The 19,257-nt window shown below is 46.1% G+C and overlaps 1 protein-coding gene across 4 annotated transcripts in view; it reads right to left on the minus strand.

Annotated features, from left to right (window-relative positions):
- Nucleotides 1–13,307: 13,307 nt before the first annotated feature.
- The window catches only part of CCDC92 (coiled-coil domain containing 92), a 134,220-nt gene continuing 128,270 nt past the window's right edge, over nt 13,308–19,257 (minus strand). For all 4 annotated transcript variants that reach the window (XM_063964575.1, XM_063964572.1, XM_063964573.1 and 1 more), the window contains exon 4: nt 13,308–14,569. In XM_063964575.1, the coding sequence (XP_063820645.1) occupies nt 13,797–14,569 (773 nt within the window). In that variant the 3' untranslated portion in view covers nt 13,308–13,796. The remainder of the gene's footprint in view (nt 14,570–19,257) is intronic.

Consider the following 19,257-nt stretch of genomic DNA (forward strand, 5'->3'; position numbering starts at 1 on the left):
GACATCACAGGCTTAGCATTATTTTTGTTGTTAAATGATCATCAGTAGATTGAGAACATGCCTTTAATTAATGAGTATTCTATATCCTTCTATGACACAGCAGTGCAATGCACATTAAAATGATTAGTGGAGGAGGCATAGTGATTAATCCTCAGGGTGTTATGTCCACTAAGACTAAACAGCAGTCGGTGACATCAGGCCCTGTCATACATTGATAACTGGCTGCCAAAGTTTAATGCAGGACAGATAGGCAGGCTGGTTATTGCTGTGAACAGAACCTATTAGGCATGATATTGCTCCTCTTATTAGGCCTGGCACCAGATGTGGGTATGCATATTTAACCTGGCACCAGATATTGCCTTTCTTATAAGACTTGGCACCAGATGTGGGTATGCATATTTGACTAGGCACCAGATATTGATCTTCTTATAAAACTTGGCACCAGATGTGGGTATGCATATTTGACCTGGCACCAGATGTTGCTCTTCTTATAAGACTTGGCACCAGATGTGGGTATGCATATTTGACCTGGCACCAGATATTGCTCTTCTTATAAGACTTTGCACCAGGTGTGGTTATGCATAATTGACCTGGTACCAGATGTTGCTCTTCTTATAAGACTTGGCACCAGATGTGGGTATGCATATTTAACCTGTCACCAGATATTGCTCTTCTTAAAAGACTTGGCACCAGGGGGTATATTTACTAAAATTCCGAGTTTGTCCGATTTGTGTTTTTTTTTTCTAAGTGGCAACACGGGAATTTACTAAGCACAAATCTCGGCAGTGTTCGAGCAATTTGTAATGGTTTTCACGGCTAAGTTCAGAAATACGAATGAATAGACCATCGGTCAAACGCGGCTGTTTGTTCATACAACACGGGAATTTACTATTCATTTGTATTTGGGTGTTAGTTTCTGAATGCTCTATTGCGGTCGGGTTTTTTTTGCGAATCGTTAAAAAAAGCACCAAAAAAATAGACCTGCTTTTTCCAGGCGAGTTTGGATAATCATGCACGGATCAGTGAGATCTGTGCATGGTTATCTATGGGAAAGGGTCTGTTTAGTATAAAAAAAAAATGTAAAAAAATTGCGTGGGGTCCCCCTTCCTAAGCATAACCAGCCTAGGGCTCTTTGAGCCGGTCCTGGTTGTAAAAATAGGGGGAAAAAATGACAGGGGTACCCCCATATTTTAACAACCAGCACCGGGCTCTGCGCTTGGTCTTGGTGCAAAAAAGACGGGGGACAAAAGACGTAGGGGTCCCCCGTATTATTAACACCAGCATCGGGCTCCACTAGTCAGAGAGATAATGCCACAGCCGGGGGACACTTTTATATTGGTCCCTGCGGCCGTGGCATTACCCCCCCAACTAGTCACCCCAAGGGCCAGGGGTGAAGCCCGAGGCTGCCCCCCCCCCCCCCCCCCCATCCAAGGGCGGCAGATGGGAGGCTGATCGCCTTTTGTTTAAAAAAAAGAATATTGTTTTTTGTAGCAGAACTACAAGTCCCAGCAAGCCTCCCCGCAAGCTGATATTTGGAGAACCACAAGTACCAGCACGCGGGGGCGGGGGGCGCTGGTACCTGTAGTTCTACTACAAAAAAAAATACCCAAATAAAAACAAAACACACACACCGTGATAGTAAAATTTTATTAAACATACATGCACACTTACATTCATACATACTTACCTATGTTGACACAAAGCAGTCGGTCCTATTCTCAAGTAGAATCCCGGGGTACCTGTAAATAAAATTATACTTAAATAAACTCCGGGGTAGATCGGTCCTCTTCTTATAAATTATAATCCAGGGATTTGGTCAAATAAAAAAACGGATTACCCGAACCACGCACTGAAAGGGGATCCATGTTTACACATGGATCCCCTTTCCCCGACTGGCGGGACCCCCCGTGACTGCTGTCAAAGAGGGTCCCTTCAGCCAATCAGGCGCAGAGCCTGGTGCTGGTGGTTAAAATATGGGGGAACCCCTGTCAATTTTCCCCCCCGTATTTTTACAACCAAGACCGGCTCAAAGAGCCCGAGGCTGGTTATGCTTAGGAGAGGGGACCCCACGCAATTTTTTCCAGAAATTTGAACACTTTAAACACTTTATTTAAGCTACACAATGAAGCCCTGCACGGATCTCACAGATCCGGCCAGGATTCATTGTGTTTTGTCAGGCAGTGTTTTACTAATCACGCCCGTAAAACACTGCCTGACATTACGAATCACATCGACATAAAAAAACACGAATGTGGCAAACTCGGCAGTTTAGTAAATTACCGTATCAGGATTCAAAAAGTTGCAGTAAAATGTACCCGATAAAAATAAGAATTTACTCACCGGTAATTCTATTTCTCGTAGTCCGTAGTGGATGCTGGGGACTCCGTAAGGACCATGGGGAATAGACGGGCTCCGCAGGAGACTGGGCACTCTATAAGAAAGATTTGGTACTATCTGGTGTGCACTGGCTCGCCCCTCCTCCAGACCTCAGTTAGGATACTGTGCCCGGAAGAGCTGACACAATAAGGAAGGATTTTGAATCCCGGGTAAGACTCATACCAGCCACACCAATCACACCGTATAACTCGTGATACTATACCCAGTTAACAGTATGAAATATAACTGAGCCTCTCAACAGATGGCTCAACAATAACCCTTTAGTTAGGCAATAACTATATACAAGTATTGCAGACAATCCGCACTTGGGATGGGCGCCCAGCATCCACTACGGACTACGAGAAATAGAATTACCGGTGAGTAAATTCTTATTTTCTCTGACGTCCTAGTGGATGCTGGGGACTCCGTAAGGACCATGGGGATTATACCAAAGCTCCCAAACGGGCGGGAGAGTGCGGATGACTCTGCAGCACCGAATGAGAGAACTCAAGGTCCTCCTCAGCCAGGGTATCAAATTTGTAGAATTTTGCAAACGTGTTTGCCCCTGACCAAGTAGCAGCTCGGCAAAGTTGTAAAGCCGAGACCCCTCGGGCATCCGCCCAAGATGAGCCCACCTTCCTTGTGGAATGGGCTTTTACTGATTTAGGATGCGGCAATCCAGCCGCAGAATGCGCCAGCTGAATTGTGCTACAAATCCAGCGAGCAATAGTCTGCTTAGAAGCAGGCGCACCTATTTTGTTGGGTGCATACAGGATAAAAAGCCAGTCAGTCTTCCTGACTCCCGCCGTCCTGGAAACATAAATTTTCAAGGCCCTGACTACATCCAGTAACTTGGAATCTTCCAATTCCCTAGTAGCCGCAGGCACTACAATAGGTTGGTTCAAGTGAAAAGCTGATACCACCTTAGGGAGAAACTGGGGACGAGTCCTCAATTCTGCCCTATCCATATGGAAAATCAGATAAGGGCTTTTACATGACAAAGCCGCCAATTCTGACACCCGCCTGGCCGAAGCCAAGGCCAATAACATGACCACTTTCCACGTGAGATATTTCAAATCCACAGTTTTAAGTGGCTCAAACCAATGTGATTTCAGGAAACTCAACACCACATTGAGATCCCAAGGTGCCACAGGAGGCACAAAAGGGGGCTGAATATGAAGCACTCCCTTTACAAAAGTCTGAACTTCAGGCAGTGAAGCCAGTTCTTTCTGGAAGAAAATCGACAGAGCCGAAATCTGGACCTTAATGGAACCCAATTTTAGGCCCATAGTCACTCCCGACTGTAGGAAGTGCAGAAAACGACCCAGCTGAAATTCCTCTGTAGGGGCCTTCCTGGCCTCACACCACGCAACATATTTTCGCCAAATACGGTGATAATGGTTTGCGGTTACTTCTTTCCTGGCTTTTATCAGCGTAGGAATGACTTCCTCCGGAATGCCCTTTTCCTTTAGGATCCGGAATTCAACCGCCATGCCGTCAAACGCAGCCGCGGTAAGTCTTGGAACAGACAGGGCCCCTGTCTGAGCGGTAGAGGCCATGGGTCCTCTGATATCATTTCTTGAAGTTCTGGGTACCAAGCTCTTCTTGGCCAATCCGGAACCACGAGTATCGTTCTTACTCCTCGCCTTCTTATTATTCTCAGTACCTTTGGTATGAGAGGCAGAGGAGGGAACACATAAACCGACTGGTACACCCACGGTGTCACTAGAGCGTCCACAGCTATCGCCTGAGGGTCCCTTGACCTGGCGCAATATCTCTTTAGCTTTTTGTTGAGGCGGGACGCCATCATGTCCACCTGTGGCCTTTCCCAACGGTTTACCAACAGTAGGAAGACTTCTGGAAGAAGTCCCCACTCTCCCGGGTGTAGGTCGTGTCTGCTGAGGAAGTCTGCTTCCCAGTTGTCCACTCCCGGAATGAACACTGCTGACAGTGCTAGTACGTGATTTTCCGCCCATCGGAGAATCCTTGTGGCTTCTGCCATCGCCATCCTGCTTCTTGTGCCGCCCTGTCAGTTTACATGAGCGACTGCCGTGATGTTGTCTGATTGGATCAGAACCGGCTGGTTTTGAAGCAGGGGCCTTGCCTGACTTAGGGCATTGTAAATGGCCCTCAGTTCCAGAATATTTATGTGTAGGGACGACTCCTGACTTGACCAAAGTCCTTGGAAATTTCTTCCCTGTGTGACTGCCCCCCAGCCTCGAAGGCTGGCATCCGTGGTCACCAGGACCCAGTCCTGTATGCCGAATCTGCGGCCCTCTAGAAGATGAGCACTCTGCAGCCACCACAGTAGAGACACCCTGGTCCTTGGAGACAGGGTTATCAGTCGATGCATCTGAAGATGCGATCCCGACCACTTGTCCAAGAGGTCCCACTGGAAGGTCCTTGCATGGAACCTGCCGAATGGAATTGCTTCGTATGAAGCCACCATTTTTCCCAGGACTCGTGTGCAGTGATGCACCGATACCCGTTTTGGTTTCAGGAGGTCTCTGACTAGAGATGACAGCTCCTTGGCTTTCTCCTGCGGGAGAAACACTTTTTTCTGTTCTGTGTCCAGAATCATCCCCAGGAACAGTAAGCGAGTGGAAGGAACCAGTTGTGACTTTGGAATGTTTAGAATCCAGCCATGCTGTTGTAGCACTTCCCGAGATAGTGCTACTCCTACCAGCAACTGCTCCTTGGACCTCACCTTTATTAGGAGATCGTCCAAGTACGGGATAATTAAAACCCCCTTTTTTCAAAGGAGTATCATCATTTCTGCCTTTACCTTGGTAAACACCCTCGGTGCCGTGGACAGTCCAAACGGTAGTGTCTGGAATTGGTAATGGCAATCCTGTACCACAAATCTGAGGTACTCCTGGTGAGGAAGGTAAATGGGGACATGCAGGTAAGCATCCTTGATGTAATCCCCCTCGTCCAGGCTTGCAATAACCGCCCTGAGCGATTCCATCTTGAACTTGAATCTTTTTATGTATGTGTTCAAGGATTTCAAATTTAAAATGGGTCTCACCGAACCATCCGGTTTCGGTACCACAAACAGTGTGGAATAGTAACCCCGTCCTTGTTGAAGTAGGGGTACCTTGACTATCACCTGCTGGGAATACAGCTTGTGAATTGCCTCTAGCACAGCCTCCCTGCCCGAGGGAGTTGTCGGTAAGGCCGATTTGAGGAAACGGCGGGGGGGAGACGCCTCGAATTCCAGCTTGTACCTCTGAGATACTACTTGAAGGATCCAGGGATCCACCCGTGAGCGAACCCACTGATCGCTGAAATTTTTGAGACGGCCCCCCACCGTACCTGGCTCCGCCTGTGGAGCCCCACCGTCATGCGGCGGATTTGGAAGAAGCGGGGGAGGACTTTTGTTCCTGGGAACCTGCTGTGTGTTGCAGCTTTTTTCCCCTTCCTCTGCCTCTAGACAGAAAGGACCCGCCTTTTCCCCGCCTGTTTTTCTGGGGTCGAAAGGACTGTACCTGATAATACGGCGCTTTCTTAGGCTGTGAGGGGACATGGGGCAAAAATGCTGACTTCCCAGCTGTTGCTGTGGAAACAAGGTCTGAGAGACCATCCCCGAATAACTCCTCACCCTTATAAGACAAAACTTCCATGTGCCTTTTCGAATCTGCATCCCCTGTCCACTGCCGAGTCCATAAGCCTCTCCTAGCAGAAATGGACAATGTACTTATTCTAGATGCCAGCCGGCAGATCTCCCTCTGTGCATCTCTCATGTATAAGACTGAGTCTTTTATATGCTCTACGGTTAGCAATATAGTGTCCCTGTCTAGGGTGTCAATATTTTCCGACAGGGAATCTGACCAAGCAGCAGCAGCACTGCACATCCACGCTGAAGCAATAGCTGGTCTCAGTATAACACCAGTGTGTGTATATATAGACTTTAGGATAGCCTCCTGCTTTCTATCAGCAGGTTCCTTTAGGGCGGCCGTATCCGCAGACGGTAGTGCCAACTTTTTTGACAAACGTGTGAGCGCTTTATCCACCCTAGGGGGAGTTTCCCAACGTGACCTATCCTCTGGCGAGAAAGGGAACGCCATTAGTAATTTTTTTGAAATCACCAATTTTTTATCGGGGAAAGCCCACGCTTCTTCACACACTTCATTTAATTCTTCAGATGGGGGAAAAACTATTGGTAGTTTTTTCTCCCCAAACATAATACCCTTTTTTGAGGTACCTGGGTTTATATCAGAAATGTGTAATACCTCTTTCATTGCCTCAATCATGCAACGAATGGCCCTAGTGGACATTAAATTTGACTCATCGTCGTCGACACTGGTATCAGTATCCGTGTCGACATCTGTGTCTGCCATCTGAGGTAGTGGGCGTTTCAGAGCCCCTGATGGCCTTTGAATCGTCTGGGCAGGCACGAGCTGAGAAGCCGGCTGTCCCGCATTTGGCATGTCGTCAAATTTTTTATGTAATTAGTCGACACTTGCACGTAATTCCTTCCATAAGTCCATCCACTCCGGTGTCTGCCCCGCAGGGGGTGACATCACATTTATAGGCATCTGCTCCGCCTCCACATAAGACTCCTCATCAAACATGTCGACACAGCCGTACCGACACACCGCACACACACAGGGAATGCTCTTAAAGGAGACAGGACCCCACAAAAGCCCTTTGGGGAGACAGAGAGAGAGTATGCCAGCACACACCAGAGCGCTATATAATGCAGGGACTAACTGAATTATGTCCCCTTATAGCTGCTATAAGTTATACTGCGCCTAAATTTAGTGCCCCCCCTCTCTTTTTTACCCTTTCTGTAGTGTAGACTGCAGGGGAGAGTCAGGGAGCTTCCTTCCAGCGGAACTGTGAGGGAGAAATGGCGCCAGTGTGCTGAGGGAGATGGCTCCGCCCCTTTTTCGGCTGACTTTTCTCCCGCTTTTTTATGGATTCTGGCAGGGGTAATTACCACATATATAGCCTCTGGGGCTATATATTGTGGTTATTTTGCCAGCCAAGGTGTTTTTATTGCTGCTCAGGGCGCCCCCCCCAGCGCCCTGCTCCCTTAGTGACCGGAGTGTGAAGTGTGTATGAGGAGCAATGGCGCACAGCTGCAGTGCTGTGCGCTACCTTGGTGAAGACTGAAGTCTTCTGCCGCCGATTTTCCGGACCATCTTCATGCTTCTGGCTCTGTAAGGGGGACGGCGGCGCGGCTCCGGGAACGAACACCAAGGACGGGTCCTGCGGTCGATCCCTCTGGAGCTAATGGTGTCCAGTAGCCTAAGAAGCCCAAGCTAGCTGCAAGCAGGTAGGTTCGCTTCTTCTCCCCTTAGTCCCTCGTTGCAGTGAGCCTGTTGCCAGCAGGTCTCACTGTAAAATAAAAAACCTAACATATACTTTCTTTCTAGGAGCTCAGGAGAGCCCCTAGTGTGCATCCAGCTCGGCCGGGCACAGAAATCTAACTGAGGTCTGGAGGAGGGGCATAGAGGGAGGAGCCAGTGCACACCAGATAGTACCAAATCTTTCTTATAGAGTGCCCAGTCTCCTGCGGAGCCCGTCTATTCCCCATGGTCCTTACGGAGTCCCCAGCATCCACTAGGACGTCAGAGAAAATGAGTTTAAACACAACACAAATCGACTCAAACACGAATATTAGTAAATATACCCCCAGATGTGGGTATGCATATTTAACCTGGCACCAGATATTGCTCTTCTTATAAGACTTGGCACCAGGTGTGGGTATATATATTTGACCTGGCACCAGATATTGCTCTTCTTATAAGAATTTGGCACCAGGTGTGGGTATGCATATTAGGCCTGGTACCAGATATTGCTCTTCTTATAAGACTTGCTACCAGATATTAGTCTCCCCAATATACTTTATATACTTAGTGGCAGATGTGATATAACTATGTGGATTTGAGTACAGGGTTAGCACATTTTACAGGGTACCAGATATAATGTAGCTTTATATTCTTAGACCAGATATGGTTCAGCATCCAGCAGCCTCTAACTATTGGCACCACCTCTTAGACTATGGACATATTTGTCAACACTTGCTTATAATGTAAGTGCCTTCAGAGGCAGCCCAGCTGGTTATGTACTGAGCTGAAGCTGAACCAAGAAGTTGCTGTGCAGGGTTATAGGAAAGGTAAGATGTGAAAAGCACTGATGAAAAATTGCAAATACAATCTCTAGCTACTGATCACTTATTTTTTCCTACTGTTTAATTAACGACCCAGTTGTTTAGATTATTGGAATTTTCACAGCACAATGGACCAGGTCATCATGTTCATAGCAGCGGTAGCAGAGATGATATTATAGGAGGCAGTGACCTGTTCATTGGTGTGATGGTGAGTACTGGGCTGCATTAGCAAGGAGGGTCATGCATGTACAAATAGGTCCCCCTTGCATCAACAACTACACACGAGCGGGTAATCACACAATGCATTTCCTATGGATTGTGGTTGCGGACAGTGGTGGATTTTGCATAGGAAGTGCAAGGCTGCAGTGCCCCAGTAAAAATCCACCACCACCAGTAAGCCCCGTACTTGCAGTGGCTTCCTATTGGAAGCACAATCTCCTAATTACCTGAAGGATTGTGATAGGCAGATCCGGCTTCCAATAGGATGCCTTTCTGCCAACAGTACTGTGCTTCTAGGACTGCAGCATATGCAATCCGTAGAGGGAGTTGCGGAGAACGGTGTGTGAGCGCACATGTGCAAGTTCTCCATGGCAGCCATAATGTGCTTTGATGGGATACAGCTGATGAAATAAGTCCTCCTTTAAACAAAACGTTCACCTAATTCAAATATATGCATTGCGTATTGCTATTCACATCACCAACCTGGAAGTTAGGCAGAAGTCAGAAAGACACCCCCCCCCCCCCCCCCCCCAAAAAAAAATAGCATTGTGCCTGAATTAGCAATACAGACAAGTTATAGAATAGCTGGGTGCGGAGCATTGCAGCGAGTACCCGGCATGCTTGTACTGTGCCATGGGTAACCCTCTGACATTTACCCTTGTTCCTGTTTAGTTTCACTCATGTTTTATTACTTACATTGTTTTTTATCTGCTACTGATAAAACACACATAGCAACGTATGCTGGAGGCGTATTTATTTCCAGACTTCTTCCATACAGTATGTACCATAAATAGCTGTAGGCATCGCTGGGACTGCTGAGCATCTAGATCTGTAAATGAAATCCTCAGCAACGAGGTAATATTGGTCCTAAGAGAACTCACAATATTTTCTTGAAGTTGTGGTCCTAAAATCAGAAATGTTTATTATATTGGAATAAAACGTACACACATATATAACGGAACAGGGTCTTCTTTGGCATACATGAGTGAGAGTCAGCAACACACAGGCTAGTGGTCATTGTACATCACATGATGTGAGCAGGTAAAGTGGTGACTGACAGGGTATATTGGTAGAATGTAGGAACATGCAGCTTCAATTACAAATAGACTAGATGGGTCAAGTGGTTCTTATCTGCTGTCAAATTCTATGTTCCCATATTTCAATTTCTAGGTAAATATTAACAATAATATTTAAACATCTTTAATGTAAATAAAACAAACTTCTCCCATGATAACATTAATATAAATCCTCTACCAAAGCTGTGTATTATGTGTACAGTATGCGGTCAGCATACCGATAGCCGGGATCCCGGCTGTCACAATACCGATGCCGGGATCCCGACAGGGCCACCAAACTGTCGCCGGTATACCGACGAGGTAGGTGATTACCTCTCTATGACACCCATAGAGGGAGAGCAGAACTTGTGGTGAGCCCGCAGCATGGCGAGTGCCAGCATTCCACCGCTCGGGATGCCGATATCGGGATCCTGACGTTCGAAATCCCGGGTGGCGGGATCTCATACCGATCCCATGTATAAAAGTAGAACATTAGCTTTAGGGATGGAATAAAAAATTCCAGATTGTTAATTAGTAGTGTACCTCAATCAGTTTGATTTAAGTCACCTGTGCTCAAGCATGGATATCCTGAAGTCATGGACTCTAATGGCAGAGTTTGAGAAAATCTTCTATATAGAACTCAGTTGGAATGGATGATAAACACTAAAGGGTATATATACTAAGCCTTGGAGAGAGATAAAGTACCAGTCAATCAGTGCCTCTCGGGAGCTGATTGGCTGGTGCTTTATCTCTCTCCAAGGCTTAGGGAATAGACCCCCTACATCTTTCATCAGCTAGGACTTTCCTTATACAGTACATACAATACAGAAACTCAAGAGAAATCCATGATTACAGTACCTTCTTATACAGCGTCTGGGAGGCACTCTACACACAATTTAATAAGAAGCGTGGGATGGGGAACACAAGTCGTGTTTAGGCATGGGGCTTCAAATGAATATGTCTTACCTGGAAGAACGCAAGTTACAAGGATTAAAGAAAATATACTGTATATAAATATGGCTGATATTCTGAGCACATACAGTAGCACTGGGCTGAGTGTTACTATTTACATAGCGCATGTGTATACAGCTGAGTCAGGTGGATCTCAGACGTTTGCATTCCCTATATTTTATACACACTCAATTTAGTCTTTACAAATGTCATAATAATTATATATTTTCAGAGGTTACATACTTTATTTTTTTTCAGTCATTTATAACATTGTATAGTATGTATTTGGAGGCTATTTGCAGGTCATGTTTTTAAATAATAATAAACAATATTTATTGCTTAAAACCTGTGTCAGAGTCATATACATAAGATCATCATACAAACCTAAATGTAATTATCCTGTGCAATCAACAGGTCTTGATATAAGCATACAGTACATATTACTTTGAAATCCTATCCCCTATGACTACCATTGTCCATTAGGCAATCTCTGTGAACACTTCAGGGAATGGAAAGTTCTCCAAATGTCGCTTAGTCAACTTTATAAAGAACCTGACATACTGGCCACACACATTGATAATGATCACAATACCCAATAACAATGATCAGGCATGTGGTAACTGTAGTTAGATGATGGGCATAGATGACTGCTACTGACCCACTGAAAGGTCATAGCATAGGTCAGACACTGAATGACTGGATGATTGTCCACTTTGGCTACATGTACATAGCCAAACTGGCCACTGTTTCCGTGACCCAGTCCTGGAGCCCAGCATCACAAGGTCAACAGAAATCATTACTGATTTAATCCATCCAACAGAGTGTATATCCCACTAAGGCATATCCGTTACTGTAGTACAGAGAAATCTAATTCCACTAGTTGTTGGTTTTATATTTGTGCAAGGGTGGAAATAATGGGGGTCATTCCGAGTTGATCGCTAGCTGGCGTTCGCAGCGCAGCGATCAGGCTAAAAATCGGCATTTCTGCGCATGCATGCACCACAATGCGCAGGTGCATCGTATGGGTACAATTAGCATTGTGGGTTTGCACAGTGTGTAACGAACATTCCAGTCGCACGGCCGAACGCAGGAAGATTGACATGAAGTGTCAACTGACCGTTTTCAGGGAGTGCTTAGAAAAACGCAGGCGTGGCAGAAAAAACGCAGGCGTGGCTGGGCGTTCGCTGGGCGGGTGTGTGACGTCAAAAGCCATCCCTCCGTCGTTAGAATCAACGCACACGAAGAGTAACTACAGGGCTGGACTTGTTTTACACAAAAAGATTTTGCAGGCGCTCTGCTGCACAAGCGTTCGCACTTCTGCAAAGCGAAAATACACTCCCCAGTGGGCGGCGACAATGTGTTTGCACGGCTACTCAAAACTGCTAGTGAGCGATCAACTCGGAATGACCCCCAATGTTTATAAGGACTCCATATGTGAGAGTCCTGGGTCCGGATGTAATGCCACCCAGAGTTGGCTGGAGGTGCGGGTTGCCAGCCAAACTTGTACTTTTTGTAAAGCGGCAATCATTTACAAGGAATGTTTTTTTCTTGCAATGGACCGCTGCTTAAAAATAAAAATGTACGAGTTTGGCCGGCAACCCTCACTTCCTGCCAACACGGGCTGCATTACATCCGGCTCCTGGTATGTTTCATTCAAAGGTTACAACCATAGAACTACACTAATATAGTGGCATGTTCTGCCATTTGGCCACTTGATGGCACTATTCAATATTACCTATGAATGTGCTCCTTTCAAGCATTTAACCATCTCCCACTTTTGTATAAACTGCCTGGTTGCAACACCAGGGACAGGTATGCTGTGAGCATAGGCGTTTAGAGCAACTGCATATTGCCTTGTTTTTCCTCTATTGAGATATTAAATACAGTGTAAAACTATCATTTTGCTGTAATAAAGCTGCCATTACCTTTCATTTTTGCAATAGTTGTACTTTTGCATTAGTTAATGCAAATATTCCGTTATAAGTCACTGTCTCTCCCCTATATATCACCCCTGTCTGTCCTCCACTCCCCTTTAGACTGCAAGGTCTCACAAGTAGGGCCTTCTTCCCTCGTGTTTGTTTCCTTCCCTTACTTATACCATCCTCTCCTCTCTACTGCCAACAATGGCACCAAACCTTGGGGTATGGCCGGCGCTGCTTACTTGGGTAGTAGGACTACTGCTGCAGAAATGTTTATGTAGTCCATCTTCTGCAATGTTGTGTTCTGTAAGTCACTTTTTTGTTGTATTGATCGTACTGTTAATGTTATGTTATGTAAGGCTCTGCGGACACCTTGTGGCACCATATAAAGTATAATAATAAATCAATCACAGTAATGACTGAGGTGCATACACGCTATAGCATCTTAATTCAATTTGCATTTTAAGAGCATGTTCATCTCTTTTGTGATTTCTTATTTAGGAGAGAAAGGTTCCATCTTTGACAAACGTGCTGAATCCTACTTTGGAAATGGAGCATGGCCAATTAGATGTAGTAGAGGAGACAGGTTGAGTCCGGCAATTAGGATGCAATGTACAGTAGTTAAAGGAAATCGTTAAACATTGTGAAAAGATAAACACCACCACTGGCTCAGTGTGAGTACATTGTCTTATTAGGTTCCATCAGACATACACATATATCTGCATTATTTTACGTGCTGCCTGTAGAGTAAAGGCATTGTTATACAGTGTACAGAATAAAGTATTACGTGTTACCAGCCGTATACTGCTTGTTGCTCGTCAGGCTAATATTGCTGTATTATTTAGTAGAAGTGGCAATGCTGTGCTTTACTTTATAGCATAGCCGCTATTAGATGTAAGATTTGCAGCAAGCTTTACATAGGTTCATATATCACCATAGCACTTATTCATTGTGTCATTTGCATTAAGGATTTCAGGACAGCAGATTATTTTTTTCTCCATAGAAGGTCTGCTTACATTTGGCATGCAGGGCGATTCAAAATAATAGGAAAATGGAAAAAAAAAATATCTACCATTTGTTTTTATCGTGGTCACACAGTGCATAAAAAGCAACATATTTGTTAAAGTTTTAACATTGTTTTAGTTGAATATACTGTATTTAAATAGTTCTGTCCGTTCCTGAGTGCTTCCTAACAACTTTGCTTGCATTAACCTGATCCACTGCTAATGTTTCCACTTCCGGCTGGGGTACAAGCTGGCTCTGGACAGTGGTTGCATGTGGAATCCTGTGTGCCACCCCGATGTGGGCTTTCTGCTTCTTCTCTTTCGCTGGACTACTTGAATCAGAGCGAATAGGAGGTATAACAAGTGGCCGCTCTTTGATGATCTGTGTGTCCGCCGACTGTCTCGCCAATAAAAATGGAGTTGGGTCAGGCATAGCATCCACAGGCTCCCGCAACATTATCTTACGACCATCTGCCGCCAGCCTGTAGACCTCAGCAAAGTCAGCATTAAGGGGTGTGGACAGACTCTTTTTCATTCTTCTTCTTGGAGTCTCGGGTAGTTTTTCCTTTGGGGGAGATGGCTTATAACTGGACATTACTGGACTCCCTGGAGGAGCAACCTCGGGGGCCCCACTTGAACTGAGCAACTTCTTTTTGGTTGCATGCAGCTGGGATGTAAGATAGGCGATAGTGCTGGCTCTCTGCTCCAGTTCGCTGGACAACATGTTTAGTTTATGGCTTTTAACTTTTAGTTCTTCTAAATATTTTTTCTCTCTTTCCTTTATTGTATTTTCAAGGACCATTATCATCGCATTTTTCTGCTCTAACTCCTTTAACAACTCCTTGTTCTCCTTTTCTTTGTCTTTCAGCTGAGCTTCCAGTTCTTCACAGTTTCTCCTTAGCGCACTGCTTCTTGAAGTACTATCCCCTGGGGAAAACATAAATGTATTACAGATTATGTTTACTTATTAAGGTAGAATTCAGATTTGAATTGTTTTATAATCCCAAACAAAAGAAAAGTGTGACAACAGTTTAATAAAACATGTTTCTTTGACCATAGATTAAGAACCACGTTGCAGGGAATATCATTAATAAAAATAGAATATAGTATAGAATTTTTCTAATGAGATCAGTGATATTGTTTCCCAGGTGTTGGTCTAACCAGAATAAAACTATATATTCTCCAGCTCTGTCTCTTTCCACGGGAATTCACTCACTTTCTACCAGTCCTACCAGCTTTAGACGTGCACTCAAAATACAGTACATCAGGAAAGTATTCACAGCGCTTCACTTTTTCCACATTTTGTTATGTTACAGCCTTATTCCAAAATGGAATAAATTCATTTTCCCCCCCAAAATTCTAAACACAATACCCCATAATGACAACGTGAAAAAAGTGTTTTTGAGATTTTTGCAAATTTATGAAAAATAAAAAACTAAGAAATCAACAGCTAGTAATATATATATATATATATATATATCCCACAAATGTTATAATGTTGCAGCTGTCACGAGGCAACAGAGATAGCCAATGGAAGAATAGGGATGGCAGCAGCATTGGCATTTTAACTCACTGGGTCCAGCATCCCAAATGAAATGATTTTGGTAGATGCTCCCCCCTGTTGTGGTATAATGACTCCTCAGCACTAACATGTCATTTCCCACTGATGTCCTACATGTGTAATATTAGTGGGTAGATACTGCTGATGTGAAGCACGGCCATCACCAACTGCTGCCCGCATGCCACATTTGAATTCTCCATGGCATAAAACCCCAGTGCACAGCAATATCACTGGCATTTCTTGAGTTGAAGCTGCTGCTGACGCATGAGAAAGAGCCTCCCAAGAGAGATCACGTTTGCACACTAGAATTTGCTGCCAGCGATTCACCAGTGACTGGATCCCAGTGCACAATCACATCTGTGTTTTTTCTTTCCCTTTTTTTTTTTCAATTTGTGTAGGTACTGTCACCAGCTATAATGAGCCAAAGGGAGTTAGCCCAGCTGCTTGGAAATGGAGGAACAAACCATAACATCAGTGAGACATGGCTAAGGTCAGGACGCCGCAGACCATCCAATGGTGGACAGTCATCAGGAAGAGGGACAGCAGGACCATAATCTGGAAGAGGAAGAGCTGGCCAATCATCAGGAAGAACAGCAGCATCATCGGGAAGAGAAAGTGCTGGACCATCATCGGCAAGAGAAACAGCTGGACCATCATTGGGAAGAGGCAGAGCTGGACCATTATCAGAAAGAGGAAGAAATTAACCCAGTGCCAGTGAAAATTGGAACAGCTGCATTGAGGGAAGCACTCCTGAGGCCCATTCTTCCCACTTACAGCAGACGCACTGTTGCAGAAGGAGAGGACATAGGAACATAGAGTACTGTACCATCTGCATGTCTGACATTGAAGTTGGAATGGAAATGGCTGTATCATCCTGCAACCATACTTTCCATGCCCCTTGCCTGACACCATGGCTAGAGATAAACAGGGTTTGTCCTGTGTGCCGCACAATGTGCTATGACCAGGACATTTTTTTCCCACCTGGATCCAATCTAGACATCAAAAGTATATAGCGGCAAGCTTGTTCCTTTTTTTTCTCTTTCTTTTAAGATCAAATAATTTTCTTCAGATTTTTTTTAATATATACTGTGTATATATATATATATATATATATATATATATATAGATAAATATCCAGCTTCAAACATATGCCCATATATCACTGACCTGGTTTGGGAGTGTTGTGGACTCGGGGCTTCTTCCGATGACCGGGAAGAGGAACCGCCACTGGGTCGTAGTAGAGATGGCCGGATGTAGGTCTTCCTCATGCAGAACTAAGACGGCAGGCGGGAGGCCCAGAGGAATTCTTGTAGGTCTCCTGTAAGACAAGACTTGTAGAAATAATGAAGGCTGGGGTACTGAGATATTGGAGACACTGTGGTATTGAAGGCACTGAGGTACTGGGAGTACAGGGAGTGCTGGGAGACCCTTGGAGGCACGGAGGTGTTTGGAGGCACGGAGGTGCTTGGAGGCACGGAGGTGTTTGGAGACACCGAGGTGTTTGGAGGGACGAGGTGCTTGGAGGCACGAGGTGCTTGGAGACACGGAGGTAACTGGAGGCACGGAGGTGCTTTGAGGCGCGGAGGTGCTTGGAGGCACGGGGTGCTTGGAGGCACGAGGTGCTTGGAGGCACGGAGGTGCTTGGAGGCACGGAGGTAACTGGAGGCACGGAGGTAACTGGAGGCACGGAGGTAACTGGAGGCACGGAGGTGCTTGAGGCGCGGAGGTGCTTGGAGGCACGAGGTGCTTGGAGGCACGAGGTGCTTGGAGGCACGGAGGTGCTTGGAGGCACGGAGGTGCTTGGAGGCACGAGGTGCTTGGAGACACGGAGGTAACTGGAGGCACGGAGGTGCTTGTAGGCACAGGATGCTTGGAAGCACAGGTTGCTTGTAGGCACAGGATGCTTGGAAGCACAGGTTGCTTGTAGGCACAGGATGCTTGGAAGCACAGGATGCTTGCAGGGACAGGATGCTTGGAAGCACAGGATGCTTGCAGGGACAGGATGCTTGGAAGCACAGGATGCTTGCAGGGACAGGATGCTTGGAAGCACAGGATGCTTGCAGGGACAGGATGCTTGGAAGCACAGGATGCTTGCAGGGACGAGGGAGCTCTGGATCATAGCTTCCACAGGAGAAACGAAGATACTCAGGCATCGGATCTCTGCCTGGTATCTGATTTTAAATTCCCCGCCCTAGCCTGATTGGCGGAGCAGGCAGGTGACGTCAGACCTGCTCCGCCTCCTTGCCCTTGCTTGTGATGGCGGCGCCCTTGCTTCCGGGAAGCCGCCGGAGAGCAGCGCCGACCCGCCGCTGAAGCCGGAGACTGACAGGGGAAGAGAGGCGCCGGGCAGACCAGGCCACCCGCAGGGACAAGCGCGGTCGCCGCTGCCCGAGGTTCGTGACAGTACCCCCTCCTCCAGGAGTGGCCCCTGGACACTTCCCGGGCTTAGTCGGATGTCTGGAGTGGAAGATCCGAATCAGACGAGGAGCCGTTACTTCAGTAGCCCCAATCCAACTTCTCTCCTCAGGTCCATAACCCTTCCAGTCCACCAAGTACTGTAATTTTTTATGAAGATAACGAGAGTCCAGAATAGCTTTGATTTCAAACTCCGCTCCAGCTTCTGCCACTACGGACGTTGGCCTTGGGAGTGCTGAGTGGAATCGATTCAGTATGAGGGGACGGAGTAGAGAAACATGGAAGGCGTTAGGTATGCGAAGATGGGCAGGCAAACCCAGTTTACAGACCACAGGATTTAAGACTTGTAGCACAGGGTAAGGACCGATGAACCTTGGAGCGAATTTCATGGTGGGCACCTTCAACCGGAGATTCCGTGTGGACAGCCATACCCTGTCCCCAACTTTATATTGAGGTGCGGCTTGCCGTTTCTTATCTGCAAAGAACTTGTACCGAACAGAAACCTGCTTAAGATTAGCATGAACCTTTCTCCAAATTTGTCCAAAGTGTCGTAGAGTGGACGCTACAGCAGGAACCTCTATTATCGGAAGGCTTGGAAATTCCGGAACACGGGGATGGAACCCGTAGTTGACGAAAAATGGTGATTCCCCAGTGGAAGAATGAAACAAATGGTTATGGGCAAACTCCGCCCAAGGCAACAACTCCACCCAGTTGTCCTGTGAAGGAGAGAGATACAACCGAAGAAAAGTCTCTAGATCTTGATTGACTCGTTCCGTTTGTCCATTTGTTTGGGGATGATAAGCCGACGAAAACTTAAGTTTAATGTGTAGAGTTGAACAAAGGGCTTTCCAAAACCTGGCGGTGAACTGTACTCCACGGTCAGAAACAATCTCTTGTGGCAACCCATGCAAACGAAAATGTTCTCGGATAAACAATAGAGCCAGTTTCGGTGCTGTCGGAAGACCAGTCAAGGGCACAAAGTGTGCCATCTTCGAAAAACGGTCAACGATAACCCAAACGGTGTTGCAACCCTTGGAACAGGGCAAGTCAGTGATGAAGTCCATGGAAATGTGAGTCCAGGGTCTCACAGGGATAGGCAGAGGACGAAGTAACCCTGCAGGAGGCAGACGAGGAGATTTATGTTGTGTACATTGGGGACATGAATTAACGCAATCTTGTACATCCTTCCTCATGGTGTTCCACCAGTAAGACCTTTGCAGAAACTTGTACATCTTCTGAGCGCCGGGATGACCGGAAAACTTGGAGTTATGGACCCACCGTAGTATTCCTGGGCGGAATCTAGCTGGTACGGACATTCTTCCAGGAGGAGGAGCTGGAGTAGTTAAAGCAGCAGAGACAGAAACTGGATTCAGAATTAAACCCCGCTCCGGAGGTTCATCCTCGTCTGTGGGAACCTGTGAACGGGAAAGCGCATCTGCTTTAATATTGAGAGTCCCGGCACGGTACTTGATAATGAACGAGAATCGGGAAAAGAAAAGTGCCCATCTCGCCTGGCGAGGATTCAAACATTGTGCGGATTTGATGTACAGTAAATTCTTGTGATCCGTGTAGATGGTAAACACATGTTTAGCCCCTTCTAGAAGATATCTCCATTCTTCCAAGGCAGATTTGATTGCCA

This window comes from Pseudophryne corroboree, chromosome 1, assembly GCF_028390025.1.
Source record: "Pseudophryne corroboree isolate aPseCor3 chromosome 1, aPseCor3.hap2, whole genome shotgun sequence".
In the NCBI taxonomy this organism is placed as follows: Eukaryota; Metazoa; Chordata; class Amphibia; order Anura; family Myobatrachidae; genus Pseudophryne; species Pseudophryne corroboree.